The 24093-nt window shown below is 39.9% G+C and overlaps 1 protein-coding gene across 2 annotated transcripts in view; it reads left to right on the forward strand.

Annotated features, from left to right (window-relative positions):
• The window catches only part of LOC137439878 (protein SEC13 homolog), a 63983-nt gene that overhangs the window by 20594 nt on the left and 19296 nt on the right, over positions 1 to 24093 (forward strand). The window contains exons 2-7 of one of the 2 annotated variants that reach the window (XM_068136080.2): positions 10043 to 10087; positions 10210 to 10325; positions 11671 to 11822; positions 18031 to 18164; positions 23538 to 23659; positions 23764 to 23884. In XM_068136080.2, coding sequence (XP_067992181.1) covers positions 10043 to 10087; positions 10210 to 10325; positions 11671 to 11822; positions 18031 to 18164; positions 23538 to 23659; positions 23764 to 23884 — 690 coding nt within the window. The remainder of the gene's footprint in view (positions 1 to 10042; positions 10088 to 10209; positions 10326 to 11670; positions 11823 to 18030; positions 18165 to 23537; positions 23660 to 23763; positions 23885 to 24093) is intronic. The other variant, XM_068136089.2, reaches the window with a different exon arrangement.

Consider the following 24093-nt stretch of genomic DNA (forward strand, 5'->3'; position numbering starts at 1 on the left):
TTGCATTTTGGGCAGTCTAACACAAACTGTTTCATGCTTTGGTGATCTGCTAAGACTTGCATCGTATCGTACAAGCTTTGTTTAACTCAGCATTTCCTCCCGAGTTAAATATCCGGCCTGATCGGTCCACAGCTTTCATAATAATTGTAGCTTGGCAGGCCTATTCTAACCTTTGAATTCTAATGAGAATTTCTTCTGCCTGCAACACATTTTTGTTGTACCTCCAAAAGCCATGCCATTTCATGCTGGATTTGCACTCCAAGGCCTCTATATCCATGTGTGCTGTGTACCAATTGGTCAGATTGGAATGCAACTCGACTATGTTTTTTGTTGTTCCCCAAAGTCGGCCAACAAGTGATGCAACTCAACCATCTTGGACTGTGTGATGTGCACCAGCCTTTCGTCTTGTGGAGGAACATGTACATGTACCACATGCACAATGAGATGAGAAATCACTGTACTTACATTTTAAATGACAGTGCTTACATTTTTAATAAGTGGAGAAATGGAAATGTAACTCTCTAAAAGTACTCAAATGTAAACAACTTTTTATTTACATTACTTTGGTTGCATCGCCACCTATGCCAATGGTTCACTATTGAACTATTTTCAGTTTTAGTTTTTGAATATTACCACCCACAAACAGTTTAGTGACAGGGACTTTAATGAGGTCATATTTTTCCTGGTAATTATTTGAACCATTTTCTTCCCCAATATATTAGATTGGTTGAAAAGAGTTGGCTCAAGGTGCTCTAATACAATTGCTAACTGATGTGATATCTTTTCATTCAGTGAAATTTTTTGTGTACAAATCTGAGGATTATCCCTTGAGCTTAAAATAGAATGATCAGCAACTGAAAATAAATTGGAACAAGTACAGATCCATTCAAAGTACACCACCCCCATGCCAAATAATTAAATATCCTCCAGCGCGGCTTTGCCGGGGCGCCTCTGGCGCCCGGCAATACCGCCGTGCAGCTCATAGAGACTGTATTTGGAGGGAGAGGTGCACAATAATTGATTAATTAATTGCATAATTAAAATCAAGAAAAGATTATCATAAAATATTTTCTTAATCAATTGGCTAATAGCATAACTAAACCATTAGTGCATCATCCGAAGATCTCTTTTAGAAATTTAATTAAATAAGGCATTAATAAAAAAAATAAAAGAATTAATTGATTAATCAATAAATAAATGAATCGATGAAGTGATTAATCAATAAATCAAAATATCCTTTGTAGCCACATCACTTGGTCACTGTCATGTCAATATTAGCTTCCTAGCTCAAAAGGTGCCTGTGATATTGCCCAGATGAGAGAAAATAAATAAATAATTAATAATGAAAATAAATAAATAATAATAATAAAAAAATGAAATAATTAATCAATTCGCTAATATAACACATAAACCACCACCATTTCATCAGAATCTGTAACTTAAAAAATAATTTTTTTTTAGTCAATCATCGAATAATTAAATAATTAATCGATTAATTTATTAATTGATTAATCAATAAATCAAAAATAGCCTTTGCAGCCAAATCAATTAGTCATTGGCATGTCCAAATATCAGCTTCCTAACTCAAAAGGTGCCTGAGATAATGGCCAGAAGAGAAAGGAAATGTATAAGTACTTAATTAATCGCTAATAATTAAATAACTCGTCAATCAATTGATTAATCAAAAAAACAAAAAATACAGTTTTGGACAAAGTACTTGCTCACTCTTGTGCCGAAATTTCAGCTTCCTAGCTCAAAGGATGGCTGAGATATTGCCCAGACAACCAAGAAAACAAACAAGAAAACAAACAACCAGAGTGAAAACTGAGTACTCCCTTTCAGCGTTCGTCATTGCCGAGCCCCCTGCTGTGCCCGGCAATAACGTTATGCAGCGCCTGGAGATGGCATAGGAAAGGAGCAGTGTACAAACAAACAAACAAACAAACAACCAGAGTAAAAACTGAGTACTCCCTTCGGTGCCCGGCAATAACGTTATTGCAGCGCCTGGAGATGGCATTGGAAAGCAGCGGTGTACAATGACTGTGAAATAGATATATTGCACAAAAGTGTGTGCATTGCTTTGCCTGCGACCATTAGCTAATGGTTTCGCACACATTACTGTCAAGGTAAAATGAAAGCTGAATCGTTAATGGGGTGAAACACAACCGATGCAAATATACCTAGGAGTCCACAAAGAGAAATGGAGGATTTTAAATCCTGGCAGTGAATCTGCTAGCCCATTAACAAACCACACACAGTGGAATTATGGTTTGAGCCTCCACTCTGTGTCTGAGAGGTCTGCGGTTCTATTCCGACCCTGGCTGAGTGGTACCAAAGACTTTACAAATGGTATGTGCTGCTTTCTTGCTTCACATGCAAAATTTGGATGATGGAGAATGGACAAACTGTGTGCGTGTGCGCATAGCTCCTCCATGAGCCTTAGACCCTATTTAAAATGAAAATTTGAATATCTTGATGGAGTTTCTCCAGAGTGTAAATTATCAACTTGTCCTCAACATCGATTATGCAACAATATCTTCTGCTGGAGCACTATTTGTTTTTGATTTAAAAAAATTTAAGCTGTTGATTGTTGAGTGTTACTAATTGATGAGGGGAGGGTCAGTTTTTTCACTTTTTTCACTTTGCAACATGTTTTGTGGCTGAAAACACTTTTTAATGTCGATGGTAAACTCATCCACTCTTGAGAAAATGCATGACACTTGCTAGAAACGATGTAGTAAAGCATTAGATTCAACATTCAAGATAATTTATTGTCCATGTTATAAAACATTAGAAGGTTGACTTCCACTGGCAATTCAATAAGAAAAACTTTTAAGAACTAGACAGTTCATAGAACACCTGAGAAATAAATCCTTGTCTTGAGAAAAAGGACATGTAGTGTCTTTTTGACTCTTGCTTCGCATTTCAGAGCACAATCTCGATGAATAGATTTGTTCATAAATTGATGAATTGAATAACAGGTGTGATGGCAACTGCAGCATATGGAACTAATGATTCAAATGCAACAGCCAAGAGCTGAACATTCTGCCGACTCTTCTCAGGGAAATTGAATTTGCACCGAATTTTGAGAAAAAGATCCACTTGACCAATAGATCTTTTGCATGAAGTTAGCTCTCTGGTTGCATTGTTAGGCGCTGCATTTTTTGTTTGAATCTCGCTGCTACTCCCCCCTCAGGGTGTGCAGGAAATTTGATTGGTTGAGATGGCGTTAGATTTTGCCCAAGTACTTGTACTGCTAAACGGAATTTTTTTGGGGGGGGGGGGGGGGGGGGGAGGGGTTTGGAAGTGTAAACAAGGTGATTTGTGTTCTACAGTGTTCAAATGTATAATTCAAATGAAATTAAATAATTGCTTTAAAATCTGTCGTAAAAGACCAAAAAACAAAACATTTATTCGGATGTTTACCACCGTTGAGACATCACCTTATTGAACATGTTCTATTCGTTCTTCATGCGTTAGTCTCCTACACGGAGGGTACTATAGGTTGGTTTTTTTTGTCCTTTGTGTCATCACTAAAAGCAGTAAGTTTCTTGTTTGCAATGATTTTCAATTTTGTTTAACTGACACAGCCAGTCAAACAATTATTGCGACATTGTGTGTGCACATGCGTGCTCAGGATTACACTCCATACAATTTACCAAATTCAGAGCAAAAGTACTGCTAAACTGTAGGTTTGTGTTCCAATTCATGTTCTACAGACTGCAGTATTCTAAATACAAAACAACACACACAACATGCATTTTAAGGCCATTTTCCCTGCTAGAGCGGGGGATTAGCCTTGCGGTCCCCATGACAATCTTCTCCATTTTGCCCTATTTTCTGCATCTCTCCTCGTTAACCCCCTTGCCCGCATTTCTTCTTCCACCATCTTTAGCCAAGTCTTTCTCGGTCTTCCCCATCCTCTACTTCTTTCTACATTCATTTCCATCACTCTTCTCAACCAGTCACTTTGATCCTTCCTCAACACATGACCAAACCATCTCAACCTGTTCCGCGTCACAGCATCAATCACAGGCTCTATCCCCATCATCTTTCAGAATTCATCATTTGTCTTCCTCTCTCTCAACGATACTCCGCACATCCACCGAACCATTCGCATTTCCACCCTTTCCAGCCTTCGTTGCTGCTCTACATTCATGACCCATGTCTCGCTCCCATAAATCATAACACTTCTCACACATGCAGCATACATCTTTCCCTTCAGCTTCAACGACACTCCCCTCCTCATCAGCATGCCACTCAGTTCCTGAAACTTCTTCCATGCACATCTCACTCTAGCAACCGTTGCCGAGTCTGATCCACCTTCTCCATTCAGCATGTCTCCGAGGTAGCAAAATGTTTTCACACCTTCCAGCTTCACGCCGTCTCCAAGATCCAATTCAACATTTCCTCCATCTGCAGCTCCCTCTGTGCACACCATACATTTGAATGTAGCTGCCACACTGGTTAATGACCCTCTCAGACCGCTACATTTTTGATGAACCCACTCAGCGCACATTGTACATTGAATGGAGTTCACTCCGACACCCTTCCTGCACACAGCACATGGCCACTTCCCAGTTCTTTCCACCTCACCACATGCTTTACCACTTGCCATCACCTTCGTCTTTCCTATATTCACCTTCAGACCTTTTGTCTCCATACATTCCTTCCACTTGTTCATATTTTCCTTCAGTCCATCTATACTTTCCGCAATCAACACCAGATCATCTGCATACAACAACTCCCACGGTACACTCTCCTTTACGTTCTGAGCCAGCACCTCCATCACAGCTACGAATAGTAGTGGACTTAGTACCGACCCCTGATGCACTCCCACCTTCACCACAAACTCACCACTGTTCCCGTCCTTCATCCTTACAGCTGTGCGCGCTCTTTTGTACATTGCCATCACTACTCTGAGCATCACATCATCATTCTAAATATAGAATTAAATTGAAATCAAGTCCTTTTTTTTTTTTGTATACAAGATTGAGGCTCGTGTAAGAGCTAACATTAATCACAAAAAGACAAACTGACACATTAAACATAAGATAAAGGGAGCGGGAGACAAGATGGGGAGAGAGAGGGAAGCACACAAGCACAACAGTAGAGAACAGGGACATCGGGAGATCAGTGGGAGGGAGAGGGCTTGGGGGGGAGGAGGCACGGGAATGGCGGGGGGGCTGAGGTATAAAACACATGGACACTGCCATCTGAGGTGAATTAACGGGGGTAGAAAAGATCAAGGTTTTGGATGGGGGAAGATAAGAGATGGTGGTGAACAGCTGTTTTAAAGACCTGGAAGGAGGAGTGGGATTGAAGTGAGTGAGGAGGCTGCAGACTGCTGATCTGGGGGATGAGGAATGGAGTGGCAGAGAGTGGAGTCATCAGCAAAGAGATAGAGAGGGTTTTCCAGAGAGTCGGAGAGATCATTGATGAACAGACAGTGAACCAGTTGCTTAACCTTGCCTCGCTCTCCGCATATGAGGTAATGAGCACTGCAAGGGATCAGGGCTGCATATCTACAGGAGTTATACACTATCAAACCCTTTTTGCATCATCATTGAGCATATGCATTGCATTTGGCATAAATGATTGTCTAAACCAACAGCATAGGGTATGTGGAACACACAAGCAGATGCCTGAACATAAAAACGAAAACAACTTGAGTTCAGACAGCACAATACCCTATGCAGTGGTCAAGTATATACAGTACCGGTACTGTACTTTAATTTTAATAAAATATTAATTTTAATCATCGTTTAAAAATCCATAAGTTTAGTGCTATTGAACTAGTCCAGGACTGTCTACAGGAGCGGCCAGGGACGTTATTTTATCCTTATTCAAATGTGTAATTCCAAACACTTCACTGCATTGGAAAACGTGGGGATAGGAATACTGTAGTGTGAAGGCTGGTACTTGTAATACCCTCTCTCACCTGGAGCGGCGCTACACGATACACATTTGCATAGATAATTGTGTCCCCCTTCTCCCCATCCCCAAAGACCACCAGCAAAGATAAAATTACCCCTATGTCCTAATTTGGGTGGTGGTGGTTCATGTGCAGCATGGGGATGTGTGGCTGCATAATTTTGTGGGAGTGTGGCTGTGCCGCTGGTGCAATGTCCCCTATTACCAGTAAGCTGTTACTCATTTTGCTGACCTCAGAAGGATTACTGGCTGAATAAACCCACCTGGTAACTCTACTCAGAGGCTCAAAATCAAGCACTATGATCTTAAGGCAGCCACCTTGACCGTTAAATGCCAACACCAGGATTCACTAATTGGGGTCATGCTGGTCCTATGTAGCAAGTCTGGATGTAATCGGCCATAACTGTAGGAGAAGTAGCCTGACAAATACGCACGAACACACACGAACACACATGAACACCTGAAAACACACGTGGTCATGAAGTATAGTAAGGATTGAAGTACTGCAAAACTGCATGTTCTTGGAAGTATTTAGAAGGCGATTTGTGTTCTACACTGCAAGTATATAATTGTATTTATATAAGAAAACTATAATAAAATCAAGTAGATGAATAAAGGTTGTAAGAGGTGTACATAATACATACATAAATTAATTCTGGAATTTACAGCCATTTTCATCAGTGTCTATTACATCATCCTATTTAACACCTTGCAGTTTAACACCAATTCTTCGTGCTTATTTGTATCCTTCATGACTTCCTTAAAAACAGTACCATGAAATGGGGTGAATAGGGACAGCAAGGTGAATAGGGACACAAACTGAAAAAAAGTTTGGAAACTTTTTTCGCTGAAAATTGATAACCATACTGATTTGTTGATATTTGGGTTGAAAGTGTTCTCTTGTTTTTTTAAAAAGCAACTTATAGTCCCTATTAACCCCATATATGGGTTAAATCGGAATAAATAGGATTTTTATGGCTGTCCCTATTCACCCCGTTTTGCAGGTGAATAGGGACAGTCACTAATACAAAAAAATAATAATCAAGAAATAGGGAGTTTGGAGAAACTTTTTATCCCATATTTTTTTTCATTGGCACTGTGGTTTATATTATGGGTGCATATTATGTGCATCCATCTGAGCTATCAATTTAGCAATAAGTTGGAAACTCAGGATTGTTTCTTGATTTTTTTTTTTTTTGTATTAGTGACTGTCCCTATTCACCCATAAAACGGGGTGAATAGGAACAGCCATAAAAATCCTATTTATTCCTATTTAACCCATATATGGGGTTAATAGGGACTATAAGTTGCTTTTTTTTTTAAAAACAAGAGAACACTTTCAACCCAAATATCAACAAATCAGTATGGTTATCAATTTTCAGCGAAAAAAGTTTCCGAACTTTTTTTCAGTTTGTGTCCTTATTCACCTTGCTGTCCCTATTCACCCCATTTCACGGTAAGTTTCCTGTTTGGAATGATTTTCAAATTTGTTTGACTATGCAGGCAGACAGAGTAAAATATTATGTCACGCCTCTCTTGCACATGTGCAATCGTGATGAATTCGGAGCCAAAGTATGGTACAACGGCAGACTTATCTTCCTCTTGATGTTTCCATTCGTCTTCAATATATAACATTCAATTTAAATACGTTGTTCCTCGATCATAAACTGACAATTATAAACTGGTTGGAGGGACAGACAGACAGACAGACAGACGGACGGACGGACATGAACCAATTGCTTAACCTCGCTTTTCGTGGGGGTAAGAACGGGGTAAGAATGGGTAAGAATAGTGGGTGTGAGGGTCTTGCATCATCTTGTGAACGTTCAGTATAACATGTTTCTCATACAAAGTAACTTACAAATTGGGGGAAGGTTTGTCCTAATTGGTTGTGCAATCTCCCTGGGTCTATCTAGTTTCTTTATAATATTTTTATTTTGACAAGTTACCACAAGTACAAATCAAATTGAAAGAGCATACTTTGAATCAGAGACTAATAAAAATAATCAATATGCCATTATCAACATGAACTTCTTTCAATTTCATACCGGCCAACACTTTCGGATTCATGTTTCATTACATTCACCACCAAAGGTGAATGGAGGTTGTGTTTTCACCCCTGTCTGTCTGTCTTTGTTTTTTTTCTGTTTGTGACCAAGATATCCCAAAAAGTTATGGATGGATTCGACCAAATTTGGTGTACAGGTTGGGTATGTGGCAAGAACAAAATGATTCGATTTTGGTGAAGATTCGGATCCAGATCAGGGAATTTTAAAGTGATTCTTCACCATTGATTAATAGGGCAAAAATGATATATAGCATGATATCTCAAAGTTGTGGACGGATATGCACGAAACTTGGTGGACAAATTGTGTGTGTGATGAGAATGAGTTGATTCGATTTTGGTGAAGATCCGAACACAGATCTGGATATGAGAATTCTTAAGTGACCCTTCACCATTGAGTGACAGAGCCAAAACTATATTTAGCACAGTATTTCAAAAAAGTTGTGGACTAATTATGACAAAACTAGATGTATGAGTTAGTTTGGTGACGAGAACAAGTTGATTAGATTTTGGTTCAGGTCCGAATCGAGATCCGGCCTATCAGTGGATAAAAAAAATAAACTGTTCATCCTTGTGGATTCATGGTCTCTACCAAGTGCCGTTCTAGTTTAAATTTGTCATCAATCATCATGCCCAAATATGTATCTTCAGAAACATATCAAATGAACTATGGTCATGGAAAAAAAATCAGATTCATGGCTGTTGGTGTTGGCTTAGCGGTTAGGGCGCTAGCTTGGGATCCTAGGATCCTGAGTTCGAATCCCGGTCGATTGCTGAATTAACACCAGGGTGGTTGACTCAGCCTGTCATCCTTCCAAGGTCAGCAAATTGAGTACCAGCTTGCTGGGATGAATGATCACGGTGTGTACCCCGATTTAGAATAGGTACACCATATCCCTGCGCATCGTAAGAGGCGACTAAGGGTTGGCGTCAGGAAGGGCATCCGGCCATAAAAACATTGCCTCAAACAGGGCCACATGAGGTCATGGGGCCTGCAAGGCCAACCCCCACTCTAGCGGGGAAAAATGGCCTTAAAACGATCATTCATTCATTCATTCATTCATATGGCTGGCCTCCTGCTGAGTGGCGAAAATCGAAAATGAATTTTCTTTGTCTGATTCACATTAAGAACCAAATTATAACAGTTGCACTGATCTACAAACTTCTTGGATTGTTCACATATTCACACGTATCATTCAATGGGAATCTGCTAATTACTGTATCACCTTCATATTTGATAACACTACAATGAGGATTTGAACTGCCACAAATGTCAAAATGCCTGCTGGGTCTGTGTGACAACGATTGCTTGCACTAAATTCTGAATGTTAAATGAACCGACATTGCCATTTAACGTGACAAAAGTTGGTGTTTGGTGTTCTGTAAGTCGGCAAAGAATTATTGGCCCAATTTTCTTCTCAGAAACAGTAAACTCAGAACGTCACAATAACATAATCCATGAGTTTCTTGGGCACCTTTCAGAAGATGAAATAAACCAAGGATGGTTTCATCAAGATGGTGCCACAAGTCACACTTCGCGATACAGAATGAACGAACTTAGGCTACTCTTTGGTGACCGTGTAGTGTCCAAGTCATTCTGGCCACCTCGATCCCCAGATCTTACGTCACCAGATTTGTTTTTGTGGGGACATTTGAAGGATGTAGTGTACGCTGCAAATCCACACACACTTGGTGAATTAAAAACAATAATCAGTGACACAATAAGCAATATTCTCCAAGTGACACAATAAGCAATTCCCCATAAATTCTACACTCTGTTGGAGAGTGTGCTGCGAAGAATGAATTTGTGCCTGCAACTTGGTGGTAGACACTTTCAGCACTTCATTTAAGGTAATAAATTGTGTAGATAATTTCACGTCTTTATGTACCTTTACGCTAAATTTACGCAAAACATTAAGTTCCTAACTGATATACAGTAGTTTTTAGTGTATGGGAATTATTTAGGGTTCTCGAATAAAATAAAAATCACCCTGTATATACTATACTCATTTTTTTTTCTTACAAAATGGAAATGTATTGCAGGTATCTGTGATCAATTCTGTTGAGACTTCTCATGAAGACATGATCGTGAGTGTTTTCTTTTCTTTGTTTTTAAAATCAAGATTCAAAAAATGTATTTATTTTCGTTTTCTTTTTCACAATTGATAGCTATGTCACCTCGAAGGTTTCTTCCTCTCCCTTGATGACAGCATGATGCTCAGATGGATTACTATGGCAACCGACTGGCAACATGTTCATCAGATCGGACCGTCAAGATCTTCAACATCCGAGATGGAGCACAGACCCTCGTGGCACATCTGCACGGGTATGTTTTGTCAAAAGTTTTTGTCGCCTTTTTTTTTCTTCTTTTTTTTTTTTAAACTTGAGTGATGTGAAGAACCTATTTTATCATTTTATTTTGAATTTGGTTTAAGTAATGTGAGTGGCTTTGCCTTTTCAGTCAAGTTGAAACAAAAGTGTTTTGATATTCTATTTTTTTGTTGTATAGTACTTATTTCCTCAAACAAGGTTTTTAATCGGTTTGTGGCGGTGGCTGAATGAGTTCAATTTAGAACCAAGTTCCATGTTTCACTATTGCAGATGCTTTGAACCAGCATTATCTGGCAGGTTTGGAGGAGAGTTTTAGTGGGTTATGAATTGACTCGTTTGTGGTTCTGAGTTGATTTCTCCAAATCTAGCCTGGCCTGGTTGAAAAAGCCTGTGGTGCGGATGAGTGCTCTCTTGCTTGTCTTGCTGCTGCTCTGCTGGTTGCTTGGTTAGTTGGTTTTAACGTCTTACTTCTGACTTGTTAAAATGACATCAGGATATAAATATTAATTTTGGGAGAAATTTAAAGATTTTGTTGTGATATGAATCGATGAGACAAGCCCAAAGGCCTTGTGCTCTTGTTCAATAGTAATGTGCTATCTTGAACATCCATCGGGTTTTAAACGAGCATCCATCGGGTTTTAGAGGAGACAACTTGATAACCCATCTCTGAACTGCCACAGGAAATTAGTTTTGACAGTCACTAGTCACCCTTTATTCGTGTATTGGTGTCTGTGTTGTACACAGAAGTCTCAGTCCACAGAGGAGATAAGCTTTATTACCTGCTGTGATTTTTATAGATAGCTTCAGCGCTCAAAACCGAATAAATTGTAGCCAAAATATCTTTTTAAATGCCAAAAAAATTTGCTTAGCATGGATGATAAAATGATGTCAGTTTTTTTTGGGTTTTTTTTTTTCTTTAAAACCTTGTCATGGAAGGTGGCATTTTGGTGCCCATCCAAATTTGCGTGAAGGCATTTGAGCTTGAAGCTCCTACAAGAACAAAGATGGATTACCCACTCGCTGAAAGCTAGTGGTGAGCCAGCTGAGTTTTTGCCAAAAGGTACTTTGTAATTCTGCAAAGATGCTCCAATTGCTAGAGCTTAGAATCTAAATCCTGAAAACTGCTTCCTTAACCCTGACTTGATTCCAGACTCTGGGATGCCAGGCTAATGTCGTTGCCAATGGGCCACCATATTTAAATTCTCAACGTTGTCTTGCCAAGTCACAATTTAAAAGTTTTTCTTAATCCTTAAGGCCGAATTAATTTGAAAAATGCATGAAAATTGTCTTCATAAAATGGTGCATTTTGCTAAATAACCTTCCCCTTGTCACTTGGCCAGCCATGATGGACCTGTTTGGCAAGTTGCTTGGGCTCATGCCATGTATGGTAGTGTTTTGGCTTCTTGCGCCTACGATCGTAAGGTGATCATCTGGCAAGAAGGGAGAAACGAATGGGAGAAGATGCACGAATACAAAGGACACGATTCTTCTGGTGAGACCTTTGCTGGATGTTTGTAGTTTCATGACAACATGAATTTTTTTTTTAAATGCCTCCACCCCCGAAGGTGGCCGGAGGCATTATGTTTTCGGGTTGTCCGTCCGTCCATCCGTACATCTGTCTGTCGGGTTAAACCTCGTTTTTCTCAGCAACCACATGTCCGATTGAGACAAAACTTTCAGAGTGGGAGCAACACCCATATAGAATGTTTTTGTGATATTTGTGATGTCATAGGTCACGTGGTATGGCAGCCATCTTGGATTAAACACATATAATTAAAACTATTTCTCAGAAACTGCTGAATGGAAAAATTTGAAACTTGCCACATTGTCAAGTACTCCCAAAGGGGAACAAAATCAGAATGATGACATCAGTGAAGTGGTATACCAGCCATTCATGTTTTCATCAAATGCCTTGTCCAAAAATCTGAAATTGCATGCATAGGATCTATGACCCATTTGTATTGAAATATTAAATGTATGACATCATAAGTCACATGGTTTGGCAGCCATATTAGATGTAACCTAAAACCTTGAAAAAACATCTCTCAAACCACCAAATTGATTGACTTAAAACTTTACTTGTCATTGACCAGGCATGGCGATTAAAAGCTTATCACAAAAACGTCATTTGTCACATGGTGCGGCAGCCATATTGGATTCAAAGAAAATATTAAATATATCTTACCTATCTATGCAAAATTTTAAAAATGTCATCTAACACCATTGTTGCATATAGTTTGAGAATGATGTCGTAGGTCATGTGATTTGGCAGCCATTTTTGATAGAAAAACAAACCTTTTCCGATCGACATGAAACTTCACAAACGTGATCCTCTACCCATACATATGCAGAGAGTACATTTTTCATGTCGTATGTCACGTGGTTTGGCAGCCATGTTAGCTTGAAAGCTGATATTTAAAAAAAGCCGTTCTCCGAAACTGCTTCACCGATCGATGTAAAATCTGTCATGTCTGGTAAAAATGTGATACTTGAGAACAGGATTCCAAAGGGATTTAAATCAAATTTGTTTATTTTTAGGACAGTGAACGAGGGCATCTACCCATTGTCACACGCAGGGACTACGCGGAGGCATATTGGTGACAGCCGCATTGCTCTGGTTTTTAAAAATAAATTACCCCAAGATAACTTTCAAGTTTTAAGTTGACTGCTGGAATATTTTAGGCAATGCAGGAAAATGTTAAGTTTGCAAGTAAGAGCAGTTTGACTCTTGGTGGTAGAAATCTTATTCATGGAACGGCAGTTCTTGTACCATTTTAAACGTTGTTCCTGGTTTGGTTCCTGGTTCCTGTTTCCTTTTTCATCCCAATCAAATTCAGTCCATTAAACATGTTCATTCAGCACTGTAGAGAAGTGTCTTTAAACTGCTACATCAATATTTAGCATGACAGTTTTGAAAACTGCTGTCACCTTGTGATATCTAAAATGGTGGTTAAGCTGTAGATAGCAAACCATTTGTTTTATTCCTCTACTGTGTAATAGTTTTCATTGGAAATATAATTTGAATGGGCACCTGATTTTAGTGTTTTGCCCGAGGGTCAAGAATAAGTAAAAAGACATCTTTCAGAAGTCAAGTAAAAAGCATTTCTTTTTTTTCAACAAGCATTGACCGTTAGCTTTGGAACAGACTTTATATTGCAACTCCTATCTCCTCAGACCCCAATTTTTCCAATGCCCTGAACAAACATTGGTACATCACAGATGATGAAGGTTGTGGTGAAGTTTCATCAAAATTGTGTGTGTAGGTTCTGAGAAAAAAAACAAATACCTATTTTGGGGGGCAACCCCCTGTAATTCCCCAAAGGGGCAGACTTTTTTTTAATGCCGTGAACAAACATTGGTACATCACAGGTGTGATGAAGGGTGTGGTTAAGTTTCATCGGAATTGCGTGTGTAGTTTCTGAGAAGAAAGCAAACACCGATTTTGGGGGGGCAACCCCCCGTAGACCGCCAAAGGGGCAGATTTTTAAAATGCAGTGAACAGACTTTGGTACATCACGGGTGGTGAAGGTTGTGGTGAAGTTTTATCGAAATCGTGTGTGTAGTTTCAGAGAAGAAAGCAAATATCTATTTTGGGGGGTCAAACCTGGACCCACTTTGACCCCTGGTAGACCCCCTGAGACCCATATTTTTTTTAATGCCGTGAACAAACTTTAGTCACAACACAACAACTATAATTTGTGCCAAATTTGGTCACAATCCGTTCAGCGGTTTCGGAGAAGAAGTTTCAAGTGCTGACTGACAGACTGACGGACGGACGACGCACCATCACATAAGCTCACCTGAACTTCGTTCTAGGTGATCTAAAAATTGGTAACAAACTTCTTATGTACGTTTCTTTTTCATTTTGTCACTGCAGAAAGTTTCTGTTGTTGATTAAGATTTGGAATTTTATTTTGAAAGATGTCTTGTGGTAGAGCTTGTATAGATATTGTATGCATGACTCTATTAGACATTGGACAGATCAATATGGTTTGTGAATTTTTTATTATTATTATTATTATTATTATTTTTTTGAACCTGGAGTTATAGAATCCTGAGACAATTGCTCAGACATTGTGAACGGGTTTTTCCCCCAAATTGTAAGAATTGTATTAGAACAAAGTCGATGGTGTGCCATTGCAAATCCCCACACTATTCACATAAAGAAAAGTTGAAAGATTGCAAAATATTCCACCAGGAATGATCCAAATCTTGAGTTAAATTTTTTGTTTTGACCTCTGTGACTTTAAGTCTCCACTCCCAGGACATGAACAAGGGGTCAAATCCCAAAATTTGTTACATGTTGCATGCATCCCCCAATGCTGATTGCATATTAATTCCAAAGTTTCATTTAAAAATGTTTAAAATGTGCCTGTAATTGCATTTTTGCGTTTTGACCTTTTGACCTTGGTCCAGGGGGTGGGGGCAAAAATGATACTGCTCCCGCAACTTCTTGCCATGTGGTGAACGTAACCATCAGGTTTGGTGAATTTCATATAAGCACAGGGCAGATTACACACAATAATGAATAATGTTTGCACAGCTTTTCAACTTTAGAGTTGAAGTCTCGTGGCAGTTGAATTAAGTTTTGGAGAAGAACCAACAGCTTGAACAACTGTGTGAAATGGTGGCCCATCAATGTTTGAGCGCATGGTAATGCAGCAGCACAAGTGCACAGCTGATGGAACTGTTTGACAAAATCAGTTGGTGAAAAGCTTTTGTGAATGACAGACAGACAGCTGTCATTACTGCACGTATTGTGTTGAACAGGCTGGTGGCAGCTCGTTTGAGCTCTCGGCTGAAACACGCTCTGGCAAGATTTCAGCAGGGGCATTATTTTTTTCGTTATTTGTTCCTTAAATTCGACGAGATCTATTTTTTTATGCTTAACTTGCTTGGCACAGTTGTGGAAGTGATGCAGGTGTGTGTGTGTGTATGTGTTTGTTTGTTTGTTTGTTTTCTGAGCTAGTTAGGCTAATTGAAGAAAGAAAGACTTTGTTAGGCTAATATCGTTACCCGATAGGTTGCCTGTCCTTTGGCACACAATGCTTTGGCTTTCTTACAGGCAACCACAAGAATGTGACTGGCATGAACTTCATGCCTGGTCAAGGCAGCAATTAGAATTTTGTCAGCATGCCAGCAACAATCACCTACTCTTTGCAAAAGGCACTGTGGGATTTTAACGTGGAAGATGTGTCCTCAGCTTGACTTCACCTCCAACAGGAGATGCAGTCTTTGATTCAACCTCCTGCCTGTAAAACGCGAGCGTGCCATTTTATAGTTGGTCCAGGAATCAAACTCGGACTAGACAGCTCAACGGCGAGTGCTCTACCTGTAAGCTGTTTATAATATTTGATCCCAAATAGAAATATCCCATTAATTCTGAGTAAAATACGATATACAGACTTGGCATTTAATATGGAATATATTCTTTTTCTTGACTTGGGTTTACTTTCTGAACTCGGTATATCAATCTGGTGAGTTTCTTTTACGCTTCGGTGATTTCTTTGTTAAAAGAACCATGTCACTGATTGTCTGTCGCAGCAAGAAGTCAATAACAGGATTATATCACAGGTGGCGTGACAAAATGTACGGACAGGTACATTTGACGATTGGCTTCACAATCGGGTGTATAAGGGTTGTTGCATTCTGTATTGGTGGAAAACAACTGCTGCACGTCCACAAAAGTTATTGCCGCTTCCCCTGGAGATGGTCCGTCAACTCGACAATGCTGTTTGTCATTTAGTGGTGGCTTTACGAAATTCCGGCATGAAACAGCGTGCTATTGCTCGGCAGTATGGCATCACTCAAGGTCAGGTGTCAAAGAACCTGAAACGACATGCTCAGAGGGGTGTCCTTACTCCAATACCGAGGTCAGGACGTCTCCGCAGAACCTGAAGGAGGGATGATCGCCAGCTGCACCGGTTAGTCCGCAATGGCTGTACCAAGTCAGCTAATCGGCTTAGGGCTGAGTGGCAGCAACTGACAAATGTGCCTGTATCCAGAAGGCTGGTCAACCAACGACTGGTTCAAGCAGGCTATCGTGCCAGGCGTCCCCTGAGAAAGCCACGTCTGACCAGACAACACCGCCAGCGCCGATTGCAGTGGGCCAGAGAGCACCATCAATGGCAGCCAGGCCACTGGAATCATGTGATCTTCAGTGACAAGTCTAGATTTCTGGTCTATCGTCAATATGGCCGCGTCCGAGTGCGTAGACAAGTGCCTGAAGCCTACAACGAAGATTGTGTAGTGCCAAGAGTCCAAGCTGGAGGTGGTGGGGTGACCGTTTGGGCTGCTTTTCATGCAGGGGGAAAAACTGACTTGGTTGTTCTGAATGGAAACCTGAACCAGTTCAAGCACAGGGCCATTCTGGAAGAAACATTGCTTCCATTTGTTCGTGCAGCCTTTCGAGGAAACTTTGTCTTCCAAGATGACAATGCATGGCCTCATCGTGCTCGCATGATCCAACACTTTCTTGCTGACCGTGGTGTAGAGCATATGGAGTGGCCTGCCATGTCCCCGGATATGAATCCGATAGAGAAGTTGTGGGCAGAATTAACGTGTCAAATCGACAACTTGGACCAGCAGCCTGCCTCTGTGCGTGAATTGCATCAGGCTATTGTAACTGCATGGCAAGCGATTCCTGTCCAAACCTTGGCAAATCTCGTGAACAGCATGCGTCAACGTGTACGCGCTCTCCTGAATGCTCGTGGGGGTTACACGAAGTACTGAACTGTAATTTTACTGTCCGTAATCCCAGTCGTAATTTAAGTTTTGTTTTTGTTAAAAACATTTTTTGGTTAATGTGCAAAATAAAGAGATACTTCTGGAAAACGCACAGAAGTTTAACACAGTACTGTCCGTGAATTGAGTTCGATATCAGTTTACATCACTTTCAAGGATCACTTTATTTGCTTCGAAATGTCAAATGTGGTTTTTGTTTCTTTTAAAGGTCACATTAACAAAATGTAGAATAATTTCAACATAATTCCAATGAACTTTTGGTTCTAAGTCATCTTGAAAAGTAAGTTCACCCCCACAAAAAAAATATTCCATATTAAATGCCAAGTATGTATTTGGTATAATTGATCTAAAAGAGTCAAACTTGTTAGGCTCTTTTGCTCCAGTGAAGGATAAAACCTTGTGATCCTTTACGGTGGATAACTAAACATTTTTACTTACACCACTGAGGGTAAAACAAAGGTTGTTTTCACCCTATCTGTCTGTTTGCCTCAAAAAAGTTACGGCTCAAATGTCTCAAAAAAGCTCCAATACAAAAGTTAAAAAGTTATATCTGAAAAAGTTATGGACGGATTTTGACGAAACATGGTGGATAGGTTGGCCGAATTGATTCGATTTTGGTGAAAATCCAAATCTGGATACGAAAAAACTTTTAAAGTGATTCTTCACCATTGAGACCAAAAGGCCAAAAACGCCAAAATACCATTGAGGGCCAAAAACGATACATCGCAGGATATCTCAAAAAGTTGTGGACGAGTTATGACAAAGCTTGGTCGATGAGTTGTGCAGGTGACGAGAACAAGGTGGTTAGATTTTGGTTGAGGTCCAGATGCAGATCCGCATCATTGGGATACAATAAAATGTAAACCGTACAGACTGGCAGAGATATGCGCTCTACCGAGTGCTGTTCTAGTATTTTGTTTTACCTGTGTTAAGTCTTGTGTGGTTTTTCTGCCCAGTTAATTCGGTGTCCTGGGGACCAAGTGAGTTTGGCCTGCTGCTCGTGTGTGGGAGCTCTGATGGAGGCATCTCAGTGCTACAGCGATCTGCTGATGGCCGATGGGAGGCACAAAAGATCAACAACGCACACACGGTATGAATTGTTGATCTGTCAAATAGGTCATCTCTGTTCCTTTACAGATTCCTTTCCAATGTTGCTCTCTGTGCTCTCTCAATCTTCTAACCCTCACCAGCAATCCCAGGATTCACATGTTATTCCAGTAATCCTCTTCTGGTTAAAACCTAGCAAAATCTTGGCTGCCTTCGCACCTCAACTGTTCCTCGACTTTCCCGTCGATAGAACCGCCTTTCCAGGGCTTAAACCTGGCAGTGCACCACAACCTCATGCCATCCCCCATTCTGACCCATGATCTTTATTATCCCATGAATCCTTCCTTACACAACCATCTGACTTGCTGTTTTCAGTGTTTCCTCCACCCTTTTCTCTCTCTCTTCCTTTTTGCTGATTCCCTTGATGGTTGGGCCCAATTGTTCTGCTACACAACTGTCAATTTAACCTTGCTCTTCCATAATCCTCGCTCTTGTTGAGAACAATTAAGGAAAAAAAACCAAAAAAAAAACAAGACAGATAGTCTAACAGTGTAGCCAGGCTTGGATTTGCTGAGTGGAGGATCTGCTGTCCCCATGTCATGTGACTATATCCTCAGCTCTGATTGGTGGATGTCTTTGAGGGACATACATACTTGCACCAGACGGACAGAAAAAATGCTGTTTTAGACGGCATTGGCCTATGGGCTACGCCGTAAAAATATGGCTGCTGAAGCACGTGACTGATGATGTCATCAATGTTTTTTTTTTTTTTCTCGACCGATTTATCCTTAGTCACGCTCAAGAAATTTCTTACTGATCAGATCAAGCATTCTACTTTTCGATTTTTGACATCATAATAAAGGCACCTATGACATCATTAACACATGTTATTCCCCATGGGGAGTACTTTACAATGAGCCACTTTTCAATTTTTTTTCCATGGAGCAGTTTTGGAGATGTACAGGTAAAAAAAATTTCGGTTTTTCCGAGATGACACCCATACCACTGTCCTATGATGTCATAACTATCAGTAAAAAAATCTACATATGGTGAAAATTTTGTCAATCGGATTAATGGTTGTAGAGAAAACTAATTTTAAAGGGAATTAACCTGCAAAATGCCGGCATAAGGGACATACATACATTCATACATACATTCATACATACATACATACATACATACATACATACATACATGCATACATACGGACAGACAAATGCTGTTCCAGATGGCATTGCCATTAAAAAAAAAAACTCTATGGCAAAATTGAGTCTGGGAGGTCGGTGGTTGGACTCTGACCCTGTCTGAGACTAGCTTTATTGATTAGGTGAAAGCTGATTGGTTATTCCCTGCAATTACAGGTGAGACGTGATTTGGTCTTGGTATTTGTATGTTAACTGTTATAATTGTTATTGGATATTGTACATGTTTGGGAGCCTTGTTTGTGCATGTTTCTGTGTACACTGCCGCTGATGATTTGCCATACATGTATATGTATGTATACACACATTTTTACCAGTGACATGTCACAGGTCTACAAGAGCTCCACATGGTTGTTGTTGTGGTTCTTATTGGGGGTCGACTTTTGAAATGTGTGCCCATTGGTTGGACAGCTGTTGGACACCACCCACATTTATCGCTCGACTCCACCCTCCATGGCACCCAGACAAAAGAATATGGCAGCCATCTTGGTTTTCTGGTGGGCCTAAGACATGAGGTTTATATGCAACTGCTAATATACTGCTCGGGTTTGTTGCATCAGAGTTCCATTTGCTTTGTTTCGGTCGAGTCTTACGATGAAGGACCCTGGAAAATCTGATCAATGTGGAATAAAAATGGTTAGTAAAGTGTAGTCAAGCCCAACAGCACACACGGTAGGCGCCTCCCTAAAAAAGTGTTACGTAATTTTTTGAACGGCTCCATATTGGGGTTAAACAACCCGTGACCGTGTGACTAATCAGCTCGTTCTGATATAGCTGTAGTGGAGGCTGTCATCGACAAGACATGTCAAGTTAAACTTTTAATAGCACATTAAAAGTGTGTCTTCCAATCGGCCTGCTATCAGATTTTGGCACGGGTTGTGACCACAGTGTGGTCCTTCTTGTTTGTATCAAAATAGGCACGAGTTTGGTTGTAATGTCATTTTGGTTGGCTGTGCCTTTAAATAATTAAAATGGATCATCCCAACCGCAAGAGCCTTATTACACACACACACACACACACACACACACACACACACACACACACACACACACACACACACACACACACACACACACACGTATCCCAAACTCACCTTGCAAAGAATCTCCAAAAACAGGTGTGACTAGAAGATGCCACACAGGAAAATGAAGCAACAACAAATACAGCCCCAACAATTGCAAAAAAGACAAAAGAAATGTATGAAAAGAAATATACACCAACAACTGGGAGAATGACAAAAGAGCATGAAAATGCAAAAAATAATTGGACAGAGTGGGGATAGACAAAGAAGGCTCATTGGAATAGCTAAGAAGAGGTCAGCTCAACTGGTACAGCAAACAAATCATAATAAATGCCCAAGGACACTACACAATTGGGTTTAAAAAATGGCGGGACTGAGCCAGATGGACAAGTGTAGATTCTGCAAGACAGAAACAGAAAGTATGAGTCACCTGCTCTCAGGATGCAAAAAACTATTATCAGAACAACTTTACACACAACGGCACAACAAAGTATGCAAAGTGATTCATTGGCATATCTGCAAAAATTTAAACATCCCAGTATCAGAAAACTCATGGAAACACGAACCAAGGGCAATTATTGAAAATGAGGACGTCATGCTCACGTATGACCTGATGATTCCATCAAGCATGAACATAAAAAACAAAGCATTGCATCTGGACATTGTACTCGGAAACAAAAAGGAAAAGACAGCATTGATGATTGAGATATCAATACCCAGTGATTTTGGCCAAAACAACGCAGAAATCAAGAAAATGACCAAATACCAGGACCTCAAAAATGATGTGAAGAGATCTTGGAAGCTGAAGAGCATTGAAATTGTATCAGTAATAATTGGAGCAACAGGAAAGATAAAGAAGAACCTCACTGAGATTTTGAAAACCATGCCCGGGAACATCACCATAAATGAACTACAACTGGAGGCAATCCGGGGGTTTGGTGACGATCTTGAAAAGAGCCCTTGGAACAAAACTCTGAAAAAGTTAAACAGCGTGGTCCATGAACTGTGATTCCTTACCGAAGCGGAGGTGGATACTTTGGGTCCTGGGAGGACTCCGTTCCACCTCCTGAAACCAGCAAATGGAAATAACAGCCAACGACACACACACACACACACACACACACACACACACACACACACACACACACACACACACACACACACACACACACACACACACACACACACACACACACACACACACACACACACACACACACACACACACACACACACAAACACAAACACACCTGGGCTTCCACTATTGAAATGCTGGGAATCACATCAATGGTATACTCCCCCCCAACAAGGTAGACTGTCGTTCTGAATTTGAGACATTCAAGAGCCTTGCTGATGACCACTTCAAACGCACAACCAAGTCTGTTCCTGACCTTTGCAAACTGTTGCTTGTTTGACACAAATAATCTTATCCTGGCCTTGCAGCTCTTACTTCCATTGTGCTTGAAATCCGTGTGGGCAGTTTTGTGCTGTGAACATGGGTTCTGTCAGAAAAAGTTTGTTACAACAAGAATAAGAAGCTGTCTCAAAACCACAAGTTTGCATATATTGCTCTTGATTTACTTAAGGGATATCCTCTTGCAGAATTTAATTTTCATTTTCAACTTTGCTTAACCTATCTGACACTTGAACTGACACTTGAACTGACATAGAGCATTTTAGTCATTTTCATAATTCAAATGCACATGCGTTAGTACACCTATCAATGAGTCTGTTCCAACCAGTTATCTTATAATTATGGTTGTTTCCTCTTTGTAGTTTTATGCAAGTTGTACATTGAATAGTTTGAATTGGGAATTGTTTAAACATGTTACAGATGTTCAAGTATGGGCAAATCCCTAGCCATGTCCGAGTTACTTCTGGTTTGTTGTAAATTCATTGGTAACACGTGCCACCAATAAAAGTTTGACCTGAATCTTGAAATTGTATAGTGTCAGTTCTTCTTTTAATGATCTTTTGCAGGTTGTTTGTGGACATATATTTGTAAGCAGCAACAGGTTAATTCTTCAATGCCAATTTACTGCCTGGAAAGAAAGCATTCTATTTCACGTAATCAATTTACAATTGAGCAACAGTTTATTTTGATTCATTTTGCTGAGATTAAATACTCATACGGTAATCGATAGGTTAAGCAGAAAAAAAAACAAGAAAATAAATAAATAATCATAATAACAAGTACAGATAGATTCAAAGTACACCGCCCCCATGCCAAATAAATGAATAAGATCCTCCAGCGTGGCATTGCTGGGGCGCCTTCGGCGCCTGGCAATACCGCCATTCATCACATAGAGATGGTATTGGGAGGGAGAGGTGTACAATTAATTGATTGATTAATTGCATAATTAAAATCAATAAATACTAATCGTAAAATAATTTCTTAATCAATTGGCTAATAGCATACCTCAACCACCAGTTTCATCTGAATCTAACTTTTTGAAAATCAATTGTCATTAATCGAAAATTTTTGAATAATTGATTCATTAATTGACTAATCAATAAATAATTAATCGATTAATTGATTAATCAATGAATCAAAAATATCCTTTATAGCCACATCACTTTGTCACTGTCATGTCCAAATATCAGCTTTCTAGCTCAAAAGGTGCCTGAGATATTGCCCAGATGAGAAAGAAAATAATTAAGTGGTTAATAACGAAAATAAATAAATAATAATCATAAATTAATTAAAACTCCAGAGGATGGGTGTGTATTATAAACACATGTTCAGTTGCAATTATAAGCAAAATTTTAAGTACAATGAAGAGCTAGTCTTGCTCATTGAGGTTGTATCAATGGTCTATGCTCTTGAAGGCATATTTGAAGCACCCTTGTATAAACCAACCTGAACCCCTGCCCTCTTCTCCTTGTGCATATGTAATGAATAGCATTCGTCTTGGAGCAGTAGCACTCATGAGGTTCTTATATTTTTGTCTTTCTCCATTTACCCTTCATCTGTTACTTGTGCCTTAAATCTCCTCTCCATTTCCCATTCCATACAATAACTTTGTGTGGTATTTTTATCTGTGGAAACTTTCATAGATCCTTGGCTAAACACTAAACAATTAGCTAAACTAGCAGGATGATTTATGTGTACTTTAAAATATATATATATATATATTTTACATTTAATAGGTTTTGACATTTGTTGTTTTGCAAAACTGCAACCCACGTCAGATTGGCTGCAATGCTGTGAGTTGGGGACCTGCTGTGTCAATTGGTAGCCTGTTTGGCCAGAGTCCACAATCCATCAAGCAATTTGTGTCTGGTGGATGTGACAACCTTGTCAAGGTGTGGAGGTGGGTTTCTATCTCTTTTTTTATTTTTATTATTATTCTCATCATTATTGGAGAGAAGGTTGGATTAATTTGCCCTTGTGATGGGAGTTTTATTCTCATGCTAGAGAGGAAGATGGGCAATGGAAGGAAGAAGTCAAGCTTGAAAGTCATAGTGACTGGGTCCGAGATGTGGCGTGGGCACCTTTCATTGGTCTTCCCATTTGTACTATTGCAAGTTGTTCACAGGTACAAATGTACTCTTCAGTTGTGACATCTCATGATCTGTCTGTCTTGTTTGTCACTGGGGCATTACATCTGCCTTTGACGATCTTGACTTTTCTCGAGTAGGCATTGACACCTGCCATTGCACATGTCTTTTGTGGAATGTCCACAGAAGGATTTTGCAATTTTGCAAGGGCACGAGCATACAAAGAGCTACTTTGTTTCAAATGGCA

The sequence above is a fragment of the Myxine glutinosa genome, chromosome 1, assembly GCF_964187855.1.
Source record: "Myxine glutinosa chromosome 1, kmMyxGlut1.1, whole genome shotgun sequence".
Classification (NCBI taxonomy): domain Eukaryota; kingdom Metazoa; phylum Chordata; class Myxini; order Myxiniformes; family Myxinidae; genus Myxine; species Myxine glutinosa.